Source organism: Rhea pennata, chromosome 4 (genome assembly GCF_028389875.1).
Source record: "Rhea pennata isolate bPtePen1 chromosome 4, bPtePen1.pri, whole genome shotgun sequence".
NCBI classification, from domain to species: Eukaryota; Metazoa; Chordata; class Aves; order Rheiformes; family Rheidae; genus Rhea; species Rhea pennata.
This window is the reverse complement of record NC_084666.1, coordinates 80,169,458-80,196,436: the sequence shown is the minus strand read 5'-3', so window position 1 is coordinate 80,196,436 and position 26,979 is coordinate 80,169,458. Positions and strand designations below refer to the sequence as shown.

The window sequence follows — 26,979 nt, the reverse complement described above, 5'->3', positions numbered from 1 at the left end:
CAGGATACGTGCCCCTCGGGATGAATCCGCGCCGTTTCTCCCAGCTGGAGCGCGCACGTGCCACCACGGCTCTCCAACAAATCACATCCAACCCCAGCCCCTGCTCCTTTTCTTTTTCTTTTTTTTCCCCCCAACATAGACATTTGCAAAGATGATTTAGTGCCAGCAAAGGCTTTGAACAGACAGCTCCGAGAGCCCCGCTGCCCCGCTCCAGCACACAACTAACTCCCACCCGTATAAGGGACGGCAGATGCCTTCTCGTCATCCGCAGAAGCAAAATGGAAACGACAACGGGGAGGCAAACATCCCGCTGTCGCTCCAGCAAAACGTTCAGCGTCTTCCACCACCCGGGGATGCCCAGGGAGCGCTTGCAAGGTCTGTTCGGCCCTTCGCTTTTGATGAGGCTGCCAGAAACCGCTGGGAGTAGCTACCGGCACGCTGACCTTGCTCTCTGCCCCTGCCTTCTCCGCTCCTCCTTCCTCCCTGGCTGCTCTCCGTTCCACGCGAGGACATCCAGCCCTCTCAACCGCGGTCTTGCCACCAAGCAAAGCTAAAATAGCATCAGTCACACGGTAAAGCAACGGGGACGGGGCGGGGGGCGGGGACTATTCCAGTCCCTAAGCGCAGGAACACGGCACTGAATCCAACCCACCGCGCGCCGGCCCCTGCAATTACATCCGTACTAGGGAACATCCTGATGCCCGATGCCAAGAAATCGGTTCAGAGGCTGCTCTGGGTTTTGTTCCTTCCCTTTTAGAGCAGATGCCCTCAGCCGTGATAAGTGGTCAGCGCTTTCTTATGATGAGGTAAGCGTTAAAACTTGGTTGCATTAAAGAAAAAAAAAAATGCAGGAGTGAAAGTCATGCTGCTCGTTCACCTGGAACTTGTTACACCAAGTGAAATAGCAGACAAGCACTCACAGCAAAATGAAAGCTTTTTGCTCCTGTTTGGTGAACCTTCACCTACGAATTTTAAGGGGGAAAATAAAGTAAATAATGGGCCATATGTTACATTTGTTCAGCAGCATTGGTGGTCTGACATCATTATTTTACTTTATTGTAGCAATACGCTTACCAAATCTGACCGGATTTCTCATTACCTAACTGTTTCCAGTGAGGATGATTATTTTTACTACATCAGCCTGATGAGAGACCCTCATTGGGGGAATCAAAGCCCCAGCCGGTTGTTGAAACGCAGCCTCCGACCTGATGAGTTCGCAGTCTAGTCTGCAGATCCTGCAGTAGATGCCACGCTCAAAACGATGCTCTAAATTCGGGCAGCTTCCAGGACCCCTCTGCCACCCAAGACAGATGACCCTGTCTGGAGGGACTGCCTTTGCCCAAGGTCTATAGAGGGAACCCAAGCGAGCAAAGTTCCTAAATTAAAAGTATCGTTAAGAGTAAGGTGGGATGAATCTGCTTTGTCATTTAAAGAAATAGGACTTGCTACATATAAACCCTCTTATTGACTTAGCCATAGAATCGGTAAGGTTGGAAGGGGCCTCTGGAGATCATCTAGTCCAACCTCCCAGTGCCCAAATTAAATCAACTGCACAGAGCCAACTAGTCAGTGAGGCTGATGGAAGAGGGCCTTTGCTGCTAGGGCTTCTCTCATCCCCTCTGGGAAATGAGATACTCTGGCAAAATAACTTATTTAATATATATTACTTATATCCCACATGCTCGATTATACGTAATACGTATGACACAACACCTTTCCATGTTGTTAACCAGCTTAACTGCCTTGGCAAAGCTGTCTCATGCCAACCACACTGGAGGATACGTGCCCAGTATGAGTTTCAAAAGCTACTAGGGCTTAGACAGCTTCTCTATTTTCTTTCATGAGAAAGGCTGCTCTATAAGACATTTAGGTTCATACTGATTCATCCTAAATCCACTTGGCTGTGGGGTGGAGGGAAAAGCAGGAAGCAAACCTAAAGCAGGAAAAGGTTCCTGATTTTGTACCACGCTTCAGAGGGCTGCAAGAAACATCCTTCTTGTCAACTCATCTATTTAATCAAAGAAGTTTAATCAAAGTGCACTTCTGGAAACCATGGATACTTCTGGATAAACTTCTGGATAACGTGGCCAGATGATAAGAATAATTAAATCACTCAAACTGAGCCTTGTCCATCACTTGCTCCTAAGTACACCGGAGGTTTCAGATAGTTTTCGCTTGCATATTTAGTGGTCTGGATCCTTAGCAGGTCGAGGTCAATAAAGATCTCACAGAGCTACCACCGGTATCAGATGAATACACAGCTATTACTTACAAATGCTGCACTGCTCCACCAACCTGCGCACTTCTTCAGCTGCTCATATGCAACCATAGGAATAACAGCTGTGCTTTTCCTTACCAACACACCTAAATCCAAGTACTCCTCACAGTCAAACATTTTCTAATGGACTGTTTTCCCTCGGAAAACGATTAACTATTGAATGAGCACACCATGCGGGAAAGCGTCAGTCGCGTACTGTCGTTTAGGAAAGGAGTTTTTCACTTCAAAATGCGTTCCGCACGCTATCATTAAAAACGATAACGTAGCTTTGTAAAGTAAGCTATTCTGAATCAACAGAAACATTTATTTCAAGGGAAATTCAGCTCCGCAGACAATTTACAACCATTTGATCTTGTGCTGATTCAGAATCGTTCTGTGTCCTTTCTGCGACGTCCCTAGGTAACTCCGAGGGTAACTCCTTACACATGTAGATAACTACACCTCGCACGGTTGTTAGGGTACACCCTGATAACGATGCGACGTGACACCAAGGTAAAAACCACACGCAACACATGTGACTTTCTACCTGCTTTGCCCCTGCTTCAGCCCTAAGGATCGGACAAATCAAAGCCAAGATTTTCCGCTTTCATCTGCTTCTCAACACATCCTGGTGTATGTTGTTTTTTTTCCTCCTTGGGTCGGGAGATGGCCGTATAATACGTTTGCTTCTGCCGCCTTGCAAAGGGATTTAAATCAGTACATGAATGAGGCTTAAAGAAACAGAAAGCCCCCTAATGCAAATGCAGCTGGGACTGATAAGGAGGACAATGGACAGAAATCCTTGACTCGATTAACTTAGTGACCTAGAAAGAGGGATGTGTCTCATTCCAGCAGTGCAGAACAGAGAAACACTCATTAACTGTTCTCCTCGGCTGAAAGCATCCGCGGCGCTCACTTCCGCACCCAAAGGAGCTATTCACCGCAAACTTGGACGCACCAGCGAAGCCTTTCTTTCAGTTTCTGGCTGTACAAAGTCAAACAGAGGGACGGACTCCATATAAATAAGTGTCTTTCTCTCGCTTTCTCTCCCCGCTTTGGCTTTTCAGAGGGATTCAGCTGGTCCTAAACCACATACAGTAAGAAAGATTATTTCCAAAGGACTTAGTTTGCTTTGATGCGTTGCTTTGTTTTAAAGGGATGACTTTTCCGAAGATGCAAAAGCGCTTTTAACTATTTCACATCTGCACGCGTACGGCACACGTTTTGTAGTTATTGGAAGCTTCCGCACAGAAGAGAGCAAAACTCAGATAGACTAAGCTTTGCAACGCCTTAAAAACGCTCCAGACCTACCTTACACCTTCAAAGCACTGTGGTCAGCTGCAAATTACATCTCTCAACGCTGGGCTGATGCGGATAGGTTAAAAGCAGTTATCGCCGTTTCGCGGGTGGGGGAAAGAGAAACAAGCCACGGCGCCCCAGGACACGCAGGCTGCTCGGGTGCGTGGACAGAAGGGGGTCACCACCTGCCCTGGCGGGTTAGGCACTGAGGACTCATTAAAAATAATAATAATAATTAAAAAAAACCCACAATTAGCTATTGCAAGAGAACGCAAAGTAAAGGGGCAGGGGATGCTGCATCCCATAGAGAGGCAAGAGAGCAGGACGGCAGGAGCGTTTTCTCCTGTATCGTCAGCGGGCCAGCTCGCTTTCCTGCCCCAGCTATCGCAGGGCTGACTGACACGCAAGAGGTCAGGAATCCTGGTAATGAAGCCACATCTTCCCTATCTTGCCATCGCGGTCTCTTTTCTCCAAATAACAGCAGCCTCAAAAATTAACTAACATTCGGAAAGGAGAGCCTGACTGTAAGAGCGGATCTCTAATTAGCTACAGCTCGGATCGGCAGCCTGCTTAAGAGGCAGGGCCGGTTTCACCGGCCGCGCGGGCGCGGGCCCCGACTGAGTAAAAAGCAAACCGACCTGGAGGCTGCCTACCTCGGCGATTCACGGATAACAGGGCAAAAGGAGCACGCTAACATCGGCTTACGAGACGCTGAGCTCGCGGCGCGTCTCCAAGGATGCTAGCAGCGCTCGCAAAGAATTAAGAAACGCACGCCCCTGAATACTCACATGAGGGCAACGCACAAAAACGGCATGCGCAATCACGAGAGCTTACCTGAACCCTCAGCCCTGGTTGGATCCTATCACCGAGCATAACCTGTGCTTGGCTAAGGATTGCAGAAGGCAGGGGGATAAAGGTGGGAAAAGGGAATGGCAATACCAGCACTCTCGGACAGAGAGCTCTTCCGCACTCCTGGTTGACCTAGATGATCTCCAGATGTCCCTTCCAACCTCAGCTATTCTGTGGACCCTACGCAGGCAGCAGAAGGGCTGAACGGTTCTTAATGATCAAAAGCACATACAGGGAAAAAATCCCCCTCAAACCCTTAAATTTAGGGCATAAGAGCAATTTTATGGAGAACTAGAGCAGAAAATAAGAGTTAAGCAATAAAAGATTAAAGAGGCTGAGGAGCAGAGAGGCTCCAGACCACCTGGGCAGAGAGACAGCCAGACGCTAAGTGGGGACCAAACATCTTGGCATCTCAGCTGCCGAGCAGCACGACGTGCCGAAAAGCGGAACGAGGCGTGCGAGCGAGCGGGACGTTTCTTCTGAGCACAGAGTGGACAAAAGGCAACAGCGAATCCTTCCGGAAAGAATAAAGAAACGGTCCAAAAGCGGTAGGAAGAGGAGCCGGAGGAGGAGGAGCCGGAGGAAGGATGCGGGAGGCGCCAACTTCTCCTGCCAGGCGCCGAGGTTGCGACAAGGTGATGAATGGGGGACGTGGAAGATTCATAAAGGGAAGGAACCGCGAGGAGGAGGAGGAGGAGGAAAGGAGGAACTGGCCAATTTACCCACCAGCGAGCAACGGCGCCAAAACTGCGCTAGGATCAGGAGCCAGACAAAAATCGGGAGCTTTGCCTGCACAGGAAGATGCTGGGCCAGGAGACAAAGACAAATCGGCTTCTTCACAAAAAGGCTGTGGAAACGGAGGCTGTTAGGAGGAGCACGCGGAAAGGAGGAAAAACAAGGTTTAAGAAGAAAAGAGGCAACGAAGGAGACAGGACCTAGAAAGGGCGCAGGGAGTTGAGTGCCCGGCGCCAAGCTGAAAGGGTGAGCTAGGCTGAGCCCAGCAAAAAGGCATTTAACGGCCCCGAAAGGCTGATCAGCATCCCGGGACGAGACGGGCTCTGAACATGGGAGAAGCAGCTGGCAAGGGCACACGGAGGCAACCGCCCGGACAAGCTGGCAGGGACAGAAACTGCTGAAAACAGCCTCTACAGGGCCCAAATTAGGGGGACGAGAAAGGCCTGATCGGATGTCTATAGTTAAAGACTGAAATGGAACAAAAACTAAAATGAAAATTAGCTGGTGCCCCCCAAAACAAGCTTGAATGCTACTGATTTCAAAGCAAACTGCTAGAAAAATTGCAGGGACCTCTCTAATCCCGCTGTTGACACCTTATTTTCTAGCCACCTTATCTAATCTTTTTTTTTTCCCTGCAGGGAGAAAGAAAAGATTTTATTAATTGAATTAATAAAATCCCTTGTTGACTCCAGTCCATCCTGGGCGATAACAAATCCTTTCCAGATGGATTGCAATTTCCATCTAATCTCTCCTGCCGCTGCCAGTCAGCGGCACGTACGGCACGAGAGCTCGCCGCTGGCTGTCATGGGCATGGTGCTAGATGCTCTCCTCAAGGCCCAAGAACCCTTGAGGAGGCACCTGGGAAAGAGAACGCTAGTTAAACAAGGTGGGAATTTAAAGACGAGGAGTTAAAACTGCATTAAGACAACACGTAGACTGGAGTTAGAGAGGCCTTAATTCTGTTTAGATCACTTTGGAAGGGAGAAGAGCTTCTCCCTAAGCCCATCATTTTGGGATAAGGCAAAGGGGACAGAGCAACGCCGAGAGCAGCTTTCCGCAGCCATTTTCAAACACATCCTTTTCTCATCCCTAATGCATCCCTGCCGCGACTTGAAAGAAAAAGCTCCTTCCCCCCTTCAAGGATTGTTAAAAGATTAAAGAAAAAAAGAATTCCCGTGCTGAAAGCGACTGTCGCGCACAACACAGATTCCTCACCCTGAACTCGCCAAAGAAAACATCTATTTAAAAATAATAAAGGTGAGGTGGAGGGGGAAGATGCTGAAAATTCATGCCAAAAAAAGAAAGAGAGTCATTTAAAGCCACTCAGTTGCTGAAAATAACGTACTAACCAAGTTGCACTCTGCTGCGCCTTGAGTCTAGATTTTCTAGAGGAAAAACTGCTGTTCCAGCAAATCCAAGAAGAAACCGCCTCTTTCCTCTTGGCATAACCACAGCAAAACAGCTCCAATTCTGCTAATTTATCTACGCTTCACTATTGCATTCCCATAAAACCAAGCCGAAAACCACAACGAGCTGGTACGTTAAATGAGTTCTGACTCCTCTCTTTAGTGGTCACTTAGCTCCACACGGAGCCAACGAAAATAATGTTCATTTTAAGGACTCATAAGGCACAGCCTCAATAAAATAAGTCAGGCTGATTTTCTCCATTTATTTTCCCTGTTCCCTTGAACGAGTTACCTATGCTTAGCGAAATGCTGTTACCGAAACGGTGACGGAAAAAAAATATATGTTTTTTTGGTTAAAAAGCCAAAACTCAATAATACAAGCCATAAAACAAAACAAACAAGCAAACAAACAAAAAAAAACCTCAAAAACCTTGCACTTAAATCCAAATTTACTTGGCTAAATTATAATCAAACACAGCACTAGGACATTTCTTACGCAACGCGTCTGCAGGGATTGTATAACACCCAAGGCTTATCATCTATTTTTTAACTCTGAAAAAGCCAGCTAAGAAAACTTTGATAACACTCTCCATCTTGGACCTCCTATGCAAAATAGTTTGCCTTTCCCTCTGCTCCATTGGCTGTCAAAAATGAAGAACTGGGAAGCCTTTACCCAAAGATTGGCAGCGCCTGTCAAAGACTTAGCGGCGTAATTGATGGGAAATCTAGTGTGTTTAGACAGCACTGCCTGAAATTAGCCTCGACAGCACAGCGTGCCAAAAACCTTCGTGCCATTACGAAAGGCGGCCAAGGAAAGCGGGCCAAGTCCTGGCAGCTTGTACGGCAGCTTGTCTGGATGTGACCAGAGCGGCTCCATCCAAAAAACGCACAACACAGATTTACTCGGGGAACTATTAGAAATGGGTGGGTGGCCAGTTGTATGCCAATAACGCAGGAAAGGGCACTGTTAGGGAACTTAAGCATATGACACGGGTGATGCCACCGATAAAGCTGAACACGGAATGTTGTCCAAAATGGGTATTTATTCACTCGAAAGTCCACCATTCCTTAGACATCAACTGGAAAAAAAAAAAAAATCAACGAGCTGGAATTAATAATAGCATAACTATCTATAAAGCTTTCCACCAAAAGCGGACACAAGGTTATCGAGATCCTTGACTTGGACATCCCCGACGGCGGGGAGAGTGCAGAGCAACGAGCTGGGCAGAACGGGAGCGGAAGCTCAAAAAGCACTGTCCCACCTTGAAACCGGACTTCCCCCAAGGGGAATCGAGTCAAATAACCCCAAAGCACGTCAGATGCATTTAACAAAGCAGCTTATAACCCCCCACCACGACATCCGCACAGCACGCACTTGCGCCTCGCGACGAGTTGCAGTTTCTCCGAGCAGCATCACCAACTCCATCAGCGAGCCGGTGCCGTCGCTCTTCAGCGTTGAGCAAATCAAGTTAACACGACGCACCAATTTCAGCACAAACATGAATTAATATCATCACCAATTAGCAGGAAGACTTCAGAATAAAGACTATGTTCATTAGCGTGAGGCTGCCGGTGTGGAAGATCTCAACAGATCAAATTCGGTACCATAACTGGCCTGCGATTTAATTGCCTAAAGATTTTTGTAGTACATTTCCTGTGAGGCACATTTCATGTGATATATGCGAGCTTAACAGAAATGCTCAACTTTTGCATACTAAGCTGGGTGCTATATTTTGCTGCATTTTTGCTTTGTTATGTTTCTTTTGAAGACCTCTCTGGGCAGACAGGAGGTTTACAACTCCGAGCTCCCCAGAAGGCAGCAGATAATATCTATCAGGAGACAAGCTTTCAGAGATCAAAGAGAAAAAAAAAATATCCTTCTCTGTAAAGAAGGCTCAAAGGAAAACAAAAACAATAATGGTCAACCGAATTCTAACTCTTTTTTTGGCACGCTTAAAAAATGCACTTCTGATCTAACACATTCCTCCTGCCCTCCATCCACTTGTCGCGTGGATGCAAAGCCGTTGAATGCCAACATGAGTCTGTAGTAGCAACGATACCATAGCTGCAAAGGGCTAGGGATAAAAGCACAGCAAGGTCTTGTAGTAGTTCTCCTAACCCATACTAGGCCAACAATCACAGCTACAATAAAAGCTAAAATTTCACGTGCAAAATGTCAAAAATGACAAAAAAAACCCAAACAAACAAAAAAAACCACACAATTCCTAACTCCCCAAAAAACTGCATTCCCCCCAAAAACCAAACTTAAAACAAACAAAACAAACCCCCCCCCCAAAAAAAACACAAAAACAAAAAAAAAAACCAACAAAAAAAAAAAACTTGCGCTTAAAAGTTAACCTGAAGAACACATGCCTGTTTTGCGGAGAAAGACTACAACTAGAAGTTAGCAAAGCTTAACAAAAGTAAATGATCTGCAACAATACTAAAATCCTCAAACGTACAAAAAAAATACAATTACTAAGATTAGTGCCATGACATGATAAACATCCTCGGATCAATCATCAGCGCAATTAATTATTTTTTTTCCAATGTCTGACAGAGCTTAAAGGAGGGTCTTGGGAAAAAAAAAAAAAAAAAAAAAAAAAAAAACACACCTCCATTAAAATTCAATTTTTAAAATTCAAGCTTTACAATTTTTACATTTAAAAAGAGAAGGCTGCTTTATAAAAAGAAAATGCCTGTACTGCTACTCACTTTTTGACAATTTTCACAGGTAGCCATAAAATACATACCAAAATCATAAGAAAGCCTAATCTTGGAATTCTTACGTAGGAAAGGATGCATGCTCTAATTCCTATGTAACAGTAAGATGATGATGATGATTTCTTTATCGTACTATTTTTGCTCTGCTATTTTTTTAATTATAATAACGACGCTTCATTTCTTCATTACATAATATTTCATACCAAAGAAATACAGGGAAAAGGAGGAAATGTTTGGGATTAAAAGAAAAAAGAGACTCTAGGTGCTGGCTCATTATTTCAGTATTATAGTATTAAAAAAAAAATTAAGAAATGGCTGAAATGGAAACAAAATTAAACTGAAACACGTTTCCAGGAGGAAGAAGCAACGACAGTCGCTAGCAGCACAGTTCTGCCAAATGCAGTGCTTAAACATCACAAGTTCATCCCCCCCAAGAAGTATGAAACTCATTCAAGAAAAAAAAAAAAAAAATGTGTAAGGGAAAAAGGTCACTTGCCTGGAGTGGATGACCCCAAAGCAAAACTCCCTTTTTTTTGTGCCTTGCAGCAGCAGGGTCATCCGCATTCGGTCTCCGCTCGGGTTTTGATCCCGCGCGGCCCGCCGGCGACGCTCGGTGCACGATCATCGGAGCGGCGTCAAGGTTGCAAGCTCTTCCCGCGCGCCCCCCGGACGGTCCCCGCGTTACGCGACGCTTCGGCTGCAGAACGGACCGCGCCGCTGCTCAGCGAAGGAAATCAAAATAATCCAAGCGGCTCGCGAACGAAAGGCCCGGCGAGGTTTCGGCAGAGCGCGCTCTCTGATAGACTATTAATAGGAAACGCAGATTAAAATAAATATTCACGAGTTCCAAATAAGATGCAAAGAGCTTCTTGCGACCATATTAACTTCCTTTGTTTTCTTAGGGTGCTTTTAATGCATTGGCAGCCCCCCCAAAAGTTCCTGCATATAAAATAGAAACGTTAAGTCTTTGCTCCTGCTATTACTCCAGTTTTCTTAGACAAAAGCTTCAGGGCGAATTAGATTCCACTGCTGGAAAATACCCATACTTTGCTCAAAGGGTTAGCAATTTCATAGCGTGTATTTGCTGCCAACTCTCTGTCAATTTACTTTCCAACTAATTTAACACATCTTGACTCTAAAGTGTTTCTTATTTTCTCCCCTGCTGATACCACGATGTCAGAGATCAAAGGCTCGTCCCCATCTTCCCGCTCCCGCTCCGGTCGAGCAAATTGCTGGATACGTTACAGCAAATCCGCAGCGCTCACCCAAACGCGGCCACGAGCCACCCAACAGAGCTCCCGACGCGCTGCAAAGAGAAACCCCTCCTGAGCTGCAAACTTCCACCGAAAGCCGCGTCGGAGGGCACGTCGTCACCGTGGCTTGCGGCAAGGGCGCTAACCTGGAGCTCCCGCGCCGCCCGTTCCCATCACCTTCTCCGGGCGCAGCCGTGAGTTCTGCAGCTAGTTCTGCCTCTGGCCAGATGTCTCCTCCTTCCTCAGATCCTCCCCTGCAGGCTCCTCTCTGAAACACTTCCCCGTCCAGATCTCTCTCAACCATCGCGCAGATCTTCATCCCTCCCGTCCACCCTACGAAACACTGGCCAAATTCGCCTGCCTCCAGGTTGCACCCGCTGCACGCCTTGCTCGCCCCGCCAGTGTGATTTATTAGATTTATTAGCGCGTCGCACATCACACGCAACACTAGCGAAAAGCGTTCCAGCACCGTGCTAGGTCATCCAGTGCTTCACCACCAGGTCTTCGTGTACGTCCCTCCCAAAGGTGGTCCCGTCAGCTCCGAGGCTGGTTTCAATCTCAGAAGCACCCGGTGGGCGAAAGAGCTAAAATATAGATGCATTTGTGTGCAAAAAATCTGTATTGAACAACACACAGGATAACAACACTCAATTAAAATTAAAATCTACTAACAGAGAGGTTGCCATCCTTCCCATTACCGCTCTAATTGTAACAGAAAGGATACCGTGCGAGTTTTACAGATCACCCAATACCTTTCCTGGCATCTATTGATGTAACTATGTATTTTCATCCATGAGCATGTCACAAACACCAAAATTTCTAATACTTCCTGGAAATAGAATTTTACTTACTGTTCCCAAGTAACCTATCCCTTAGAAATATTAATGTTAAAATTAATACCTAGAACCTATTTTCACATCAAACAACAGGTAAGCAGAAAACTGAACAGAAATGGAAGGTTATTGGCAGTCACAACTGCAAACGGCTATCCAGGGAGCTCTCCGTAGAGACGGGGAACTATCCCAGCACAGGTTCCTTGGTGGAATCGGGATGAGGAGCACAGAGTTCGGAGAGGTCCCCTCTTTACTTGCTGCTCAACCTGCCAATGGTGGGTCTCAGCAGGGGAGAAGCCATTAGACCTTCTCTCACCGGGCCACCCTTTCTGCCTGTGCGGCCACCACGGTGCAAACTGTGCAAGAGCAACCTAGGGTGCTGCGCCATGAAAACGTGAGAAATACGAAAATTCAAGCAGTTTAGAGTTCTCCGTAAGAGTTTGCACAAAATGTAAGGCAATAGAGTGCCCGGGAGCAAACCATGCACTTTATGATTTTCACAACTGGAGCGACAAATTAACGGCGTTTGATATAAGCAACATACAGGAATACAAAAGCCACGCGCAGGCAGCAAAGGAGGTATCTCACCATCAAACCGGCACTTAAGTCGAGAAGCTGCCCACATGGAGAAAGGCAGCAGCGTGGTGTTGGCAAGGAAGCCCACTAGGACAACAGAAACCTCTGCCGCTTGCCCAGCGGCATCCAAGCGATCTAACGCAGTGTTGGGATGCCAAAAAGCAGAACGGAAAATAACCCGTGTAATATTATAGCCTGCTAAATCAGTGACAGCAGGGATCAGTGAGGAGGGAAGGGAAGAATTTGCCCTGGAGGCACATTTTTCCAAAATTTGACTGCTTCAGGACTACTTGCGTCTTCAGCACCGCCCAAGATTAACCAAGGATCACATGCAAATTGACAAGCCCTGTATTTCTATTTTTATAAAGTCAGCAGGGCTCTTCAACGCTCTGGATTTGAAAGGAAAGAAAAAAAAATCATTTCTTCAGGAAGGCTAAAACTTGTCGTGAGAGCGTGCATTTGGATGTACGATAAGGTGGGAAAAGTCTGAAGCAAACAGCAGATTAGTTCTGACACGGCTCAGTCTAACCAACCCCAAAGGAAATCACCCCACCTTTCACCGCATGAAAAAAATTTAAAAAAAGAAGGAAAAAAAAACCACTTTATCCACCAACGTGCTAGACGTTCACGGGGCACCGCATGGTCTTAACCCGCGTATCGATTTTACCCCAGCCAGCATCTGAAGGCTCTCTTTGGAAACAGCCCTTTCCCCCCCTCCCACGCTCCCCTTCTTCCAATTATAATTTAACTTTAGTATTTGTTTGTAGATGTTTCGCCACCGTAGCTAAAGCTCCTGCGGCTTCGACTAGAAAGCTTTCCCTTACCGACAGCTTTGGCCTCCTGAAAGGCTCGAGTAATAAAGCAGTGTGAGATAGAGCCACTCAGGATAAATTCTCCTTCGGAAAACACGAGAAATTCATCGTGCGCCAGGACAGAGCCGGAGAAGCCAGGAGGATTTGCTTATCGCAGTTATTCACTCAATTAAGCGTGCCGGAAAAGAACGCTGCGCGAAATGCAACGGGGGTCCGCCTGCACGTAAAACCCAGGCTCAAGGAGTCTTAAAAGGCTCTTACAAATAAAGCAAAAAACAGAGCAATTAAATATTTTATAACGACTATCTATGTACGTGTAACAACTCATTATTTCAATTCTCCGCATCAGGGATTTTCTGTTTCTTTCCTCTACCCCTTAAATAAATCTAAATAAATTTTAAAACAGTCTACGTATCTGTAACAACGGAAACAAATTTCGTTTAACATCCAGCTGTCAAAGCCAGCTCTGCTGTCGCTCCTTATTCAAGCCTGCTTTACATAATTCATGTCGTCTTAATTATCTCCTTCTCTTTCCGGATAGGATGGCACTTCAGGACGAGCCACTTGGAGCACAGTCGCTTCCCGACGTTACAACGTCTCCAGGCGGGGACCTGTGCTTGTGCAGAGCCTGTCCTGATGGGACATCAGTCATCTGCATACTACTGCAATAAAAATAGCGGTACATAAGTACACGTGCATAACACCGTGTTCAAATGCAGACATACGGTGCTATTAATAGCCCTCTTTTCTGCTTCTTTAACTCTGTTAAGAATAAAAGCTGATTGGTTTTACGGGAAGCATGGAAAAAACACTACCTCTGAGCAGACTGATATTACTATTATTTTTAGGAAGTCCTCCAAACTGTAAAGAAAAGGAAATTCTGAAGTCTCAGCAAGGGTCCTTCCCAGCTTCCCCTCCCCTCCATTAATCGGACCTGCAAACAGAGCTTCAATCCCCTGTATATGAATATACGTCTGAAGTAATGCACGCATCGCTCCGGAAATATCCTATCCCATTTGTACAGGATAAATAATTAAATTGTTTTAAGCGGTCTAATCTATTAATGCCTGCAGAAGCCTTAATTCTGGCCACTAAATTTCAAGTAGCTGCGTTCATCAATTCAATATAGTTACAGTCATAAATCAACTTCTTCACTGTACATGACTAATGAATTTACCACGTGATGAAAAAAGCCAATTTCTCGAATTAAGGTCCCGCTCTCAAAGCGTTCTTCATCCTTCCTATTGCCCTGCACTTTTTTCCCTCCCTTCTTTTCTCCTTTCGGTGGTCTCGGCAAAATCAGCAGCAAGAGACCTTAAAAAGAGATGGGCCAGATGCTGGAAATGTCTACTCTGGAGAATCGCTACTGTTATTTGGGCAACACACAAAAATGCAAAAAAAAAATGCAAAAAAAAAAAAAAAAAAAAAATCCTCCTTCACAACATGGAGCAGGTTCCTCGAACCCCGTTGGCACCTACCACTGCCTTGAACTATAAATTCGCAGCGCCCCTAAGGATGCCGCTTTCTTTGGGTTCTGGCTGAGCAACGCCAGCCCGCGACCGAAGTCACACCCGTCCTATGCATCCCCCTCCCCATCTCCTTCGAAAAATCTGCAAGATATTCCAAAGCAACGAGGTCTTCGCTTTGCTTGCTTCTTCCACGGCTGCCTTATTCCTGCAGAAACAGCGGGAAGAGCTTACGCACGGGAACTGTGCTGAGGATTTGCGTCGGGAAAGAACAAAACAAAACAAAAATGCCCAAATGCCCAACACGCGCAGAATTCAGATAAGCACCCTAATGCCACATACGCCTTATCGATACGTTACACATTCGAAAAAAATCTCACTGCACTTGCCAAACCTGAGGGGCTTCCCCCCCACCCCCCCCCCCGGGGGCCGAAGGGATTAAGACGTAACCTTGGGTCAGAAGAGGTTACGCAGTCGGGGTTGCCCACACCAACGCCGAGGAAATTAAATTCGTGGGGGAGATGCTCGGCTGCTGAGAAACAAGGCCACAACGGAAGAAACCGGCGCGATTAAAACCCCGCAAATTAATTATTGCATGCCAGAGAGCCCCAAAACCGATTTGGCAGGAATACTCCGCCAGCTCGCTTATTTATTCATTCATTTTAGTGGCCACGCTCCACTTTGTAAATTATTCCCGATAAATGAAGCAGACGTGCAAAAAGCATTCGGCTCCTCCACATATTTTGGAGCCTCGAAAAATTACAAAGTTTGCACTATATAATACTTTCTATGTGTGCCTCTGTGCGTACATCTCCAAAGACGACAGCTGTAAAGGGGGGGATATTTGTTTTTAATCCCTTAATTACTCTTCTTCTCCTCGAGCGCGTTGGTTTGGCAGCCGAAAGTTTCTCCTCTCGCTGACGGGTGAGATGAGGGGGCCTCCGGGAGCCCCACATTTTGGCACTCCCTCATTCCTCGTGCTTTACGCTCGAGGCTACTTCCCCTCTGACGGGTTCTTAATTCAAACGAGCTTTCTCTGACGATTGGATCAGAACTGCAAGCAAGTTAACCTTATTAAATCATATAAGTTAAAAAAAAAAAAAAAAAAGAAAAACAAACCCAACAACTCTGAGCTTGATGTGAGGCTGGCACTTTCCAAATTGGTATACTTAAAATCCAAATTAGATTGTGAGCAAAATATTAAAAGGCGCTAGAGCCACTTAAGAGCGAACCTCCACTTGCAAAAGAAACCTTTGGACACTGGGAACCCAGGACTCGTGCCAGTTCAGCGGGAAATCAGGCTTCTGCCTGCGATGGGCACCTTCAAGGGTCGTTAACTCCCAAAATCTCACCATCAGAAAGAGACATACAGGAATCGACTTCACCTCTTCCCAATCCAAATACATGGGCCCTCCCAAAGGGATCCTTCAAGCGCAGGGAGTTTCTGTTCCTACCTGAAAGCCCCTGACCCAAGATACCTTTGGGGGACGCTACGCCAGTCAACATTACCAAATCGGGAAGCTGATGCACCGAGATCCCCTTTAAGCACTATAACGACAGCTCTTCATCCTTTTCTCCCCCCTCCCTTCAAACATGCTCTCTTTAAAGAGCGCTTCTGGTCTTCAAATAATTCAAAACGATTGCAATTTGGACTCCACCTCGGCCACCTCCGGGCACGACGGACCAGCGTAAGGAGAAACGCGGTGGTGGTGACGGTCGGATGTCGTCCACCTCGGGCAAGCACACCAGCAAGCGCGTTCATCGCTGGAGATGCTCCATGAGGTGAACTACTAGATGCCTTCTCTACTTGGATGCAATCCAGGTTGTGAAAACTAAGCCGGTGGCTATCTCCTGCAAGGCTTAGAACTCTGCGCTGACTTCAAACAGCTCTTCTCGCACGCAGCGTTACACCGGCACCTAAGCGTCTTCTGGATCCCAGCCCGACACGACAGGCATTAGCCTGCATTGTTGGGAGCCTGCCTTTAACTCTTTACATCTAGCTACAAGTGCAACTAATCAACCAAAATTGATTTTCCAGAGCTCAGCCTAATCCACTGCATTCAAGGTGACCTATATTCTCTGTGCGTGTTTGTAGTTGCTTTTTCCCTCCCCTCCTCCCCACTTCTTCCTCCTTTTATGGTGTCTCAGATATTAGATGCCTGCAATCAGGCCAGTTACTAGAAAGGTTGTCAAGGAGCACTTCTAACAAAGGTGGATTTTTGAGGGATCCTAAAGAAGTTCTGACCCTCTCCAAAAACAAACAAACAAACAAAAAAAACCCTCTACACAACCCAACCCAAAAAAGTCTCAACAGTGAAAATCATTCATCTGCCACCTCTCTACTCCCTACGGGAAGACTGCTCAGGTACTAACCAGGTTGCATCCACCTGTGCATCAACATCCCCAACCACAGCCTGGCACTTCCACATGGGTCATTTGGATTCAGGCCACTCTGCAAGCAGCACGCATCTTCCCGTAACTAACCTTGCTCCCTACAGGCCATCGGCTGCTTTACGTTTCGCTCCACGTGTTCGCTAGTATTTGCGTCGACAACCAAAGTTTTCCATCCGTCATAAATAAATTCTGAAAAAGAAAATGCTAGCCAGGCACCCCGGAACCATTTAAGTGGACTGTGCTCTACCAAGTGACCAAACGAGCTGACAATATATTAGGAACAGAGCAGGCGTTTTGGGGAAGGCTGAAATTATCGCTGTACGGTTTGCAGTACTTTGAGTCAAACGGGATGCTCTGTTTAACGCAAAGCCACCTGGGCCAGAGAAGACGGGAAGCATGCTTTCCAAAGAGAGATGCCCTAAAATCGCAAATTAAACACAAAATTCTTTTCCTCTTCTTCCGTACTTTGGATTTTGCTTTAAAATAACATTAGCAGCATTAAAGTCAGGTTTCACAGGAAAAAAAGAAAAAAAAGATAGAGTAAATACTAATAAAGAAATAACATTGTTTTTATTTAGGTAGGTGATGCAGCCTGAGCCAGAACGCTGTGTACAGTACAGCTCATCTCATCTCAAACACGGTACTGCTAAATTAAAGGGCGTTCAGGGAAAAACAGAGAGAACCTTCACACGTTCATTAGAAAAAAGAAAAAAAGGCCAGAATAACTCCCATACGAAGAAATATTTGAAAGATCATAACTTTCTCCCATGGAGAGCAGATAAATTAGAAGCAATATGACAAACGCACGTAAGCTAATGAACGGAAATCGAAAAGGTAGCTTGGATGCCTCTGTCCTCGCTGTCTGAGGATACGAGATGAGTGGGATTGCAACGAAATTAAAATCTGACCAAAAGCAATCCTTTTTCACACAATAAGCTATTATCCTGCTGGACTCGCAGCTCGTGAAAGTCATCAAGACCAGAGATTTAATGAGATTCAGAAAGGACCTGGGCATTGATACGGACATCGAGAATATCCAGCAATCATAATTAACGCTTCCGAAGAGAACCTAGTAAGAATATTAAATATCAGGCTTTGGGGTCAAAGCACAGCTCTAATGAAGAAGAATCAGGATGAAACCCTGCTCCCATCGGGGCACCTCTGCCACTAGCCAGCTCCAAATCCCGCTTCGTCCCCGCACCCGTTTCGCCCTTCGGCACGTTCCCTTTGCCCGTACGCCCACTTCCCATCCCTTGCGTCGTCTCGGCAATAAAGCTTTTTCCCTTCCCTTCTTTGTCACCGCTTTTGCTTTGGGTAAAAGCACGTAATATATTGCCTGCTACGAATCGCGGCACTCTAACGGACTGAACGCCGGGGCCATAATTCAGTCCGGAGGCTCTACTGCTGCCCATAAACTACTCGCTGTCTCCCAGTTTACGATGTCAGCAGGACTCCAACAGAATTAAGGTTTCCACTGTATATAACTGACACCAATGTATTATCCTATGCATAATGCATAGAAGATGGCTCTAATCATAAATCCCATATCCTGCCTTTTTTTTTTTTTAAATAACATCACAGATACAGCAAGGCATCCCTTGTACTCTCCGCTTCCTAACATTTCTAATATATAAAACCCTTCTCCTGAATCATAACAGCAGCAAAACCTTTTCTTGGGTCACTGCTTATGATAAAAACCTTCTGTGCTCTTTTCCCCATAGAAATTGAAATAAACTTCAGTTCATCCCACTAACAAAACCTACGACTGAATCGTAGGACCACGATCCAGCAGCGCTGCTTGCATCGGTTCATGTTTTGCTACCACTTTGTGGTTAACGCCCATCTTTGCCCACTTGGGTTTTGCCTTCATGCAGCACCTGGAAACTCTTGGCAAAGGGGCTCCGGGTGCAAAAGCATTTGGTAGCAGTAGAGCGATCACAAAAGAACAAAAAACAAAAAACAAAACAAAACAACAAACCTGCAACGCCACGTTGTGGATCCCGAGCTGCGAGCGCGCGCAGGTGAGGAACGTCTCCGGAGGGTGTTCCCAGCCCTGCGGAGACGCACACAAACCCCACGTGTGCACTCCGCACGCTGAGAAGGTGCGGGATAAGCCCACGCTGCTTTTACATGTTTTAAAGTAGAATATATGGTTCAAGCTACAAATGCGCCGCATAATAGGGCAGTCAAAAAAGTCTCCTGAATGAAAGCTTTGAAATATCCTGGAGAATAGAAAATCCCCTGTGTATAAACCCAATTTTGACCTCAGGCATAAGCTAACTGAGCTCTTTTGGACAAAAAAGGCAAAGAAACCGATATAAATGCATTACTTAAAAGTCATTTTACCTCACAGCCTTTTAGCCATTATTTCTAGCCAGAAGACTAAACGGCAAAGGAGCATGTACATATTTTTCGGACCAAATTATTTCTTTGCTATTTTAAGACAGCGTTAAGTCAGTTTGGCCTGAATAAACTTTGCATGCTATCATGCCATGCTCTAAACCTTCATCCTGATGAGGAAGACCGAACACCTGAAGAACAAACACTGCGACAGCCATTTGTTGCTCACGGCTTCTGCAATTGAGGCACCAGACAGGAAGGACCATCATTAAGATGTAGATGCTCAGTCTCAGATTCCCCCCCTCCCTTTCTTTTGAGCATGTCAAATAATGCTTTTCATGATACAAAATGTGTTTTTAGGAACAACAGAGACCAACACCTGAAGGGTTAAAGCAGCATTTTCCCGCACAGCAGTTACGGGACGGTCGTTGTGTGCTCCTGCACCCATCTCCCCTCAACACACCTACCGTTAATGTAAGAATAAACGTAGTGCACGTGTACAACAGCCATACTCTACTGTCAGCACCATCTCCATCTCCACCAAAATGTCCCTCCACAGGTGCAAGTTAGGGGCTGCTGCACTCAGCAAGCCTCAAGCAGGCAGTAACACAGGTGACAGGTGCACATAACACGTAGGTCTTCTCCCACCGGCAAAAGCTGCACCCAGCAGGCTGCAAAGGGGTAGCCGGTCCCTTCCCTCCAGCAGCCCCTTCCCTGCTCGCAAAGCGGTGGATGAAGCAGTAAACTGGGATCTCCCTTCCTGTTCAGCGGAGTTCAGCGGTTTCCAGGCCATTTCAAGACCTGACTTATATCCAAGAGATTATCCCGTGTCTTCTCTTTGTCAGCTAAGACTGAGACAGCCTTAGAAAAAAAGCAATGACGGATTTTTCCAGCTGCCCATGGGAAGCAACTGATAAGTTTCTGCAGTCAAAAACAACTCTAGAGACTGCCAGCGCTGAACGGAAGCAGCTTGACGCAAGACCTTCTTCTGGCGGACTGCTGACCGAGGCCAGCCTGCACCACACACAGGTCCACCACGACCACCCCTCTGGCTTGGGACCCTGCCAGCGAGGCCCCCTAAAAAAAAAAAAAAAAAAAAAAAAAAAAAAAAAAAAAAAAAAAAAAAAAAAACCAAAGCGGTGGCAAAAGACCTTTCTCCGCCAGCCTCCACGGCTCGAGGAGGCCAGGAGGCCTCTCTCTCCCTTGGGCCACGGCAGTTGCCGGCCACCAGTGCCTCTGCCCGCTCCCATCTGGATTTTCGTTAACGGGAGTCGCGCGGCAGCGGCAATCAAAACCCAGCACGCAATGCAACTGCCTCTTTTTTTCAATCTAGCCTCTTTGACTGCTGTGTTTTACAGCTGGCCACGGCTACCGATCGCTATCCGGGGAAGCCGAAAGCATTATTTTTGATCTACGGGGCCTTCCGCGGTTGGGAAGCCAATTACCCCAGAAAGCGCTACCTTCTCCTCATCCGTTACCGCGGCAGCCGCAACCTGTTGCGATGCTTCGACCTTGATTTACCGGGGTACCGGGCAATTCCAGAAGACTGCCGTTTTCAGGATTTACTCCTGCGTCGTCTGACAGCCTTCTCAGGAAGCGAAGGGGTAGGATAAATTAAGAGCGTACAACCCGGGAAGTAGCGATTTTATTTTTTTCCAGGAGTGATTCAACAGTTCAGTGCACACTGCTTCAGTAGCGCTTTATTATTACTTTTTTTCCCCCCTTAGTAATACAACACGTGCCCTTGCCCCAGGGTCAAGGTGCATATCAGATTAGTCAACTTTGCTTCGTTTTAATATATCTTCCTGGAAACGGAGAAAATAGGCTGCTTAATCAAGTGGTAAGGTTTGTTTTCAAGACTTCACAAGAACAAACAGAAAAAAAAAGAAGAAAAAATCAAAATGCATGGAACGCGAGCTTTAATATTCTCCATTCATTTCTACAAGTTACAAATGCTATTTAAAATGAAACACTAGTATTTTTCCATACTGATCACGCTTTTCATGTGGCGATCTCAAAGCACCAGGCTCGTTCTTCTCAGCGAGGGGAAAGCTTAGCTTCCCCATCGCAACATCTCAGCTCCTCAGAAACGCGCTTCCCGTGCCATCTGTGTGATCACAAATTTAGAAAAATGAGTAGCATCTTGGCAGTCTTCACCAAACGTTACTCAGGATGCACGGGAAGGCGGCTGAGGCGGAGGGGTTCCTACCAAACGGGACGTTCGATATCTGAGTCAGAGGTGAGGACAATGTCTGAGCAAGGTGCTGGATTTTTTTTTTTTTTTTTTTTTTTTTGAGAAACAAGCCATTAATTAATTTTGGAGAGCCTGACACAACCATGCCGCGTTTCAGCTCAAGTTCTCCTCCTTCCGTCCTACTGGATGCATGGCCTGGAGAGCAGGGGCACAGCCCCAGATCTGCGCTATGCCCCGTGTCCTGCACACGGCCCCTCCACGCACCAGAACGACCTGCTTCACGTGAAAGGCGACTCTGCCAGAGCAGCCCCAAACGGAGAAGATCCCAACCAGCGGCCGCTTTATGAACCACCAGCCTGACCGCGTTGTCAATCATCCCACCTGAAAACACAGATCATCTAGCCTCTCCATTTCCTACCGCAAGAGATGATCACTGGCATTTGAGAAGCGTCTTCAAAAAAAAAAAAAAAAAAATCACAGCTGCCAAAAGCATCAATAACGGAGCGCTACAAAATGCAATATTATCACAGCAATAATGACTTGTTTTGGACTCCTGCGTTTCTCAGGCCATCAACCGGAGACACGAACAAAAACGCAGCCCTTCGGAAGATGGGCCATCTTCGTTACATGCTGCAAGCTGGTTCCTAAAACCACCCTTCTTTCTACCCGTTCTGCGCAAAGCGCCTACCACCGCCTCGCCGACTGCCAGGCGGGCTGCAAGCGCTCCTCCTTTCGGAGGAGGATGCTCCTCGATGGCACCAAACGCTTCGCGTCAAGACGGCAAGAGTCCCGCAACTGGAAGCGCTCTCGGGCTCTTCGTTGCACCGACCGGTTTTCACTCGAGGTCTTGGCTGAACCAAGAGGGAGGCAAATAAACGCGTCACCCCCCTGCCAAGGTCGGTGCGTCTACTAGGTGGGACTCATCCACACAAAACTCAAAGTTCAGGATTTATTTGTTACAAGCCACCGCTCCAAAGAGGACAGGCTACGAAATGCATCCCCCCCCCCCCCCCAAAAAAAAAAAAAAAAAAATGTTTCAGAGGAAAACTTCAGTTCACAAGGCACCGTCTAAGCTTTTATGGGCAGCTGCTCCTCTAACGCTGGAAGGAAGGACCGGCAAGTTCAAAACCAAAGCAGGCCACAGCTTTAATTTTCCTATAAAACAGCTCCCTGCAAGTTGTTCAAACTTTCCTTTACTTTGAGCATTATTCTGAAGATGGTGGAGATTTGCATGCTTTGCGTGCACCCTTTTCCTTTCCATATGAGGACGGATTTGATCGCCGCAAGGAACCTTTAGTTTCCAGTACTTTGCTGTAGCATTAGCAACGCCAAGCTTGTTGCACCCAAACCTGCAGTTATCTGCAAAACCGTCACAGATCCTGCTGAAATCATTAATTTTGCAGGCAGAGGCTTTCAGAAAAGTTGCACAGCCAGTGCAACAGCTACCAGTCTGTCCGGATTTTCCTTTTAAACTACTTCTTTTTCAGCTAAAATGCCTATTCTGAGCTACGAACTGGCAGATTGGTTTACATCTTAAGAACACGTTGCATTTTAATGCTTGTATTTTTATACTGCCTCAATTCTTTGAATTGAGAATGACATAAAAAAGCAGAGCATTTTCCCCCTCTTTAACCCACCTCTCAACTAGAACCAGGTCATATTTATTCTTGAGAAAGTCAGAAGTACCTAATTAATAACATGATTGCACTTTTCTTCACGAAGAATTACTGCACTCACTGCATGATTTACATGGGCAACCATCCTTTCCCAAGCCTCCTCGCCGACAAACAGCAGCGGGCAAGGTCCCACCGATGCGAATATTTGGTCAGTAGGGCTTTGCGTTTCCCTTGCAGGGAATTTTGCCTTCTGCCTTCTGCCCAAGCTCAAAAACGGACGCTTTGCCCCAAAGATGCGCTTTGCTGCTAACCAGATTGCAAAGCTGTGCACTTAAGAGGTTAGTGCCTGCAGGGTGCTACCAGGTGAGTGTATATTTGTAAATACATATATACCTGTATTTATATATATATATAAATACAAACACTTTGCACTCTGTAATGACCCACGGAAGGGATGACACGCTTTTATTCTGCCTGAACGCAGAAGATGAAGGCTCTCTGCTCGAAGCCACTAACAGCCTGAGCAGGGAAAATTGCAGCAATTCCACTAAGACCATGCTGAATCCAAGGAATCGTTTGGAAAACGTAACCGACAATCATGCAAACAGGCCTTCAGAGAGCTACGCAGGAAGGTTCAACCAGAAAAAGTCATAGGCAAATAGGCTTACAGGGACCACATGCAGCACCAAAGACATTTGTTAGGGGACCTCCCAGCATTTTGACATCTAAATCCTTGACGTGGAGCAATTCTGAACCGAGCTCAAAAACCAGACTTTTGCATGCCCAATAGAGATGAAATCATGAAAACATACGTGCATGTCAAAGGCAACACGCTGAACATGATTAAATGTCAAGAACTAGGACTTACTAATCCTCCCTACACCACATCCCATGCCAGAAACTACCCTGCAAAATTCAGCAGTAGTTAAAGGCTTTCCGCAGCCAGCATTCCTAGAGGCTGGAATAAACCTTTAGGCCCTGCAATACAGGAGCTTCTCTACACAGAGCGCATCTCAGTTACTGCTTCCCTTAACAGCAGTTACTGTTATACAGAAATGCTAATCCTGGGAAGTCCTCTGCAAAAACCATAATCCCAAAGGGGTTCTTGACGGGGAATTCAGATCCCCCTAAAACTAATGAGCCTGGTAGAGCGAGGAGCGATTGAGATTTTTCTTCTTTGTATTTTGAAGCATAAAAGCGTCAGTTTGAACACAAAACATTAATTGTTTAAAGCAGATTACTGGCCATCTGCAGGAAGGCGGCACAAAGAGAAAAAAAAGGTGCATTAGAGAAAGGTTTCGTTTATGTATTAAGAGCCGGGATAGTTTGGTCTCTCAAAGGCAAAATTGAGCTTTAGAGGATATCAAGATGGCTTATTAGCAGGACTTACTGCAAATGTTATTTATATTGCGCGATCCTAACCCACTCTGGTAAATGCACAGCTTAGCGATCATAGCTGTAGCTCTGTGCACGCACGTACAAAGTATCTGCGTTTTTTCATGCAAAAACCGCAAACACCGGTGTGTACGTACCGGCTTAAAACAAACCAAACCAGTCAGCAACAAACAAATATTAAAAGCACTCTACCTTTGAGTCATAATCTTATAGGCATCTGGCAGGTAACAGCGGATATTCTCCATCTGAGCGGGGTCGGAGTCGCAGATTTTATCGTCGGTCCTCCCGTAGTTGGCGCTTTCGATCATGATGACGTCCGTGCCCGGGCAGCGAAGCTCGATGGGGTAGCTCTCGCAGGACAGCTCCCGTCGGACCACAGCCATGGGCACCGGGGCTCGGCTGAACGCTGCAAGGATTAACACACAAACACGGCAAACGTTGACTTTCAGCGCCGAGATTAGGATTAAAAGCCGAACGGGGTTTAATATCTTTTTTTTTTTCTCCCCTCCGTACGTATGGCTCGGGACAGCTTTTTTACCCTTGAGATGTGGCCTGCAGAAGCCAGTGCTGATCTCAGATGCATTAGCTGTGCAGAGAAATTGCTTTTGCCCCCACCTATATGATTTCCCATCTGAGAAAAAGCTAATGAGCCCTTTCCTCAAGGACTTAGAAATCCCCTATTGAAAGACTTAAGTAACAACTACGGTTGCTGCTATTACCCCTACTTGCCAGGTGAAGAACTAGTTGGCTTTGATACGTAAAAAATCACAGCCCGGCGTTGCACCCAAATGACCGGGGCAAACTCCCTGGCAGCTGCAAAGCCAAACGCCAGGGTCCCACCTGCTCTGCAAGATTGCATCTATCCAGGTGCAACAGCATCCGCATCGCCCCGAGTCCTCTCCTCGGTCCTCCGACCGCCTCCGTCTAAGCGCCTTCGCTACAGCCTGCGGCACGCTGGGGGCTGCCCGGCAGCTTCTGGCAACCGTCCCAAAGTTTCAGGCACAGCAGTGATATTTTCCATGGAAAGGTCAACATATATATATAGGAAGCCGGGTAGCTCAAGCTTCAGCCGCAGCTTTGCATCAGATCTGCCCGGACGGTCGATACTGCTCCGTAATCGGGTAGTTAATTTAAAGAGCCTTCAGAAATCTTACCAATTTTAAAAGAAATCTGGGCTACATTGTGGAAAAAGAAAAAAAACCCACAAAACCCTTTAGGATGCCTTGCAAACAAAGCCCTCAAGCATCAGTAAACAAACGCATATGACAACAAGCAGTAACACTTCCCATCTCTGTAGCCTCTTAGATCTGAGTGTTTTTGAGCAGCCTGACGCACGCGCACGTGAATTAATCCCCCAAATACCCACGGGCAGCAGCTACGCGGTGCCCTTTCCGCGCCCGGATCGCTCAGGAAATCCGCAGCGGAGCCGGGAAACTCGGGACACGCTGGCCACGAGCGGACGCAGAAGCCGACTCCTTCCCTTCCTCGCTCCATCGGGACGCGAACTCGGCGCAAAGGTCCCCCCGCTCTAGGGCTGACGTGCCACGCTGGTCTCATTCTGTGCTGCATCAGCACCAACTGCAAAACTCAAGGGTGAACCCTGAGTTTTTATCTATGTGGCAGCCACAGAGACGTTTTAACCTCAGCTTTGACAGACTCAGGGGCCACCCAACAGCAAGTATCTTCGAACAACGGGCTTCCCCCTACAAAAACCATCCTCCCCCTTCAGAACTTCTCCCCAAAATCCACCTTCCAAAGCACTGCTGCTGGCTCCACGTAAACTTTCACATGGGACGCACGCTCCAAATTTCCTTCTAGAAATAATAGCAAAAGAAAAATATGACCTTTCTTTAGATACCCCAGAGTTGCCTTTTCTCTGCCACCGTTTGCTCTGCTTTCGGAGTTGCTGTCATATCCGTAGACCATCACAGTGGGAAAGACGCATCACTAATATTAATTTACCTCTGCAATCCCTACTAGGGTAGGGAAGTCAAACCTCTAACCTGTACCCTTCCCAAAGTACGCTTTTGCTATCAACTCCTACGCCTGACCTGTTTTTTGCACCAACAAATTTCTATTATTGAAGAAAGTGGGCATTAAAAGCACAAAGATAAGGGGAACCCTATTTAAAACCACGGAAATTAATGGAGGGGACATTTACTCCTGGAAACCCCGGTGCAGCAATCCTCCGCATCTGCGGTTCATCCCCCCGCTCCCCTGAGTTGCCGTAAATAAGATGTTAGGAGCTGCTATCAGCAATATGGTTTTATTAAAATAGAGGTTTCTGAGGGCTGAGATAGTGTCCTAATCTCACAGTAACTCTGTCAACAACGACGCAGCACTTGAAGCTCCTGGTAGAGGATTTTTACAGTGAAATATGAAAATACAGAGATTTAGCAAAAGCTCTTAACCACGTTTCTGTTCCAGATGCAAGGGTACGTTTCTTATGCCCTCTATACATGCAAGACATTTTATGGCAGTGATCTACTAAAACTGCATGAATGTCAATGCCTGGCACAGTACCTCCAGAAAACCAACTCGTGTTTTCCTTCCCTTTAAGGGGTAACACAAAAAAATGCAGGCCTTACCGGGTACCTGGCCAGGCGCAAACACTTCTGGATGCAGCTTTCTACAACGCAGAAGTTGAACTTTGTTTCTCAAGTAATCACCCAAACACTTGCCATCAGAAAGAGAGACAACTTTTGTGCACGGACTCCTCATTGCACTATCACAAATTCAAGGGATCCCTCAAGTCAACGGCTCTAAGGCATAAAATAAATGCAGTACCGTGGGTGGATTTTGTTTGCATCAAGTGTTAGGAAGAACCAAA

General features: G+C 46.5%; 1 protein-coding gene across 17 annotated transcripts in view; it reads right to left on the bottom strand.

The window, feature by feature from the left end:
• The window catches only part of LOC134140267 (adhesion G protein-coupled receptor L3), a 186,744-nt gene extending 162,185 nt beyond the window's left edge, over window positions 1-24,559 (bottom strand). For 16 of the 17 annotated variants that reach the window (XM_062575183.1, XM_062575177.1, XM_062575176.1 and 13 more), the window contains exon 1: window positions 24,342-24,559. In XM_062575183.1, the coding sequence (XP_062431167.1) occupies window positions 24,342-24,532 (191 nt within the window). In that variant the 5' untranslated portion in view covers window positions 24,533-24,559. The remainder of the gene's footprint in view (window positions 1-24,341) is intronic. The other variant, XM_062575184.1, reaches the window with a different exon arrangement.
• Window positions 24,560-26,979: the final 2,420 nt, after the last annotated feature.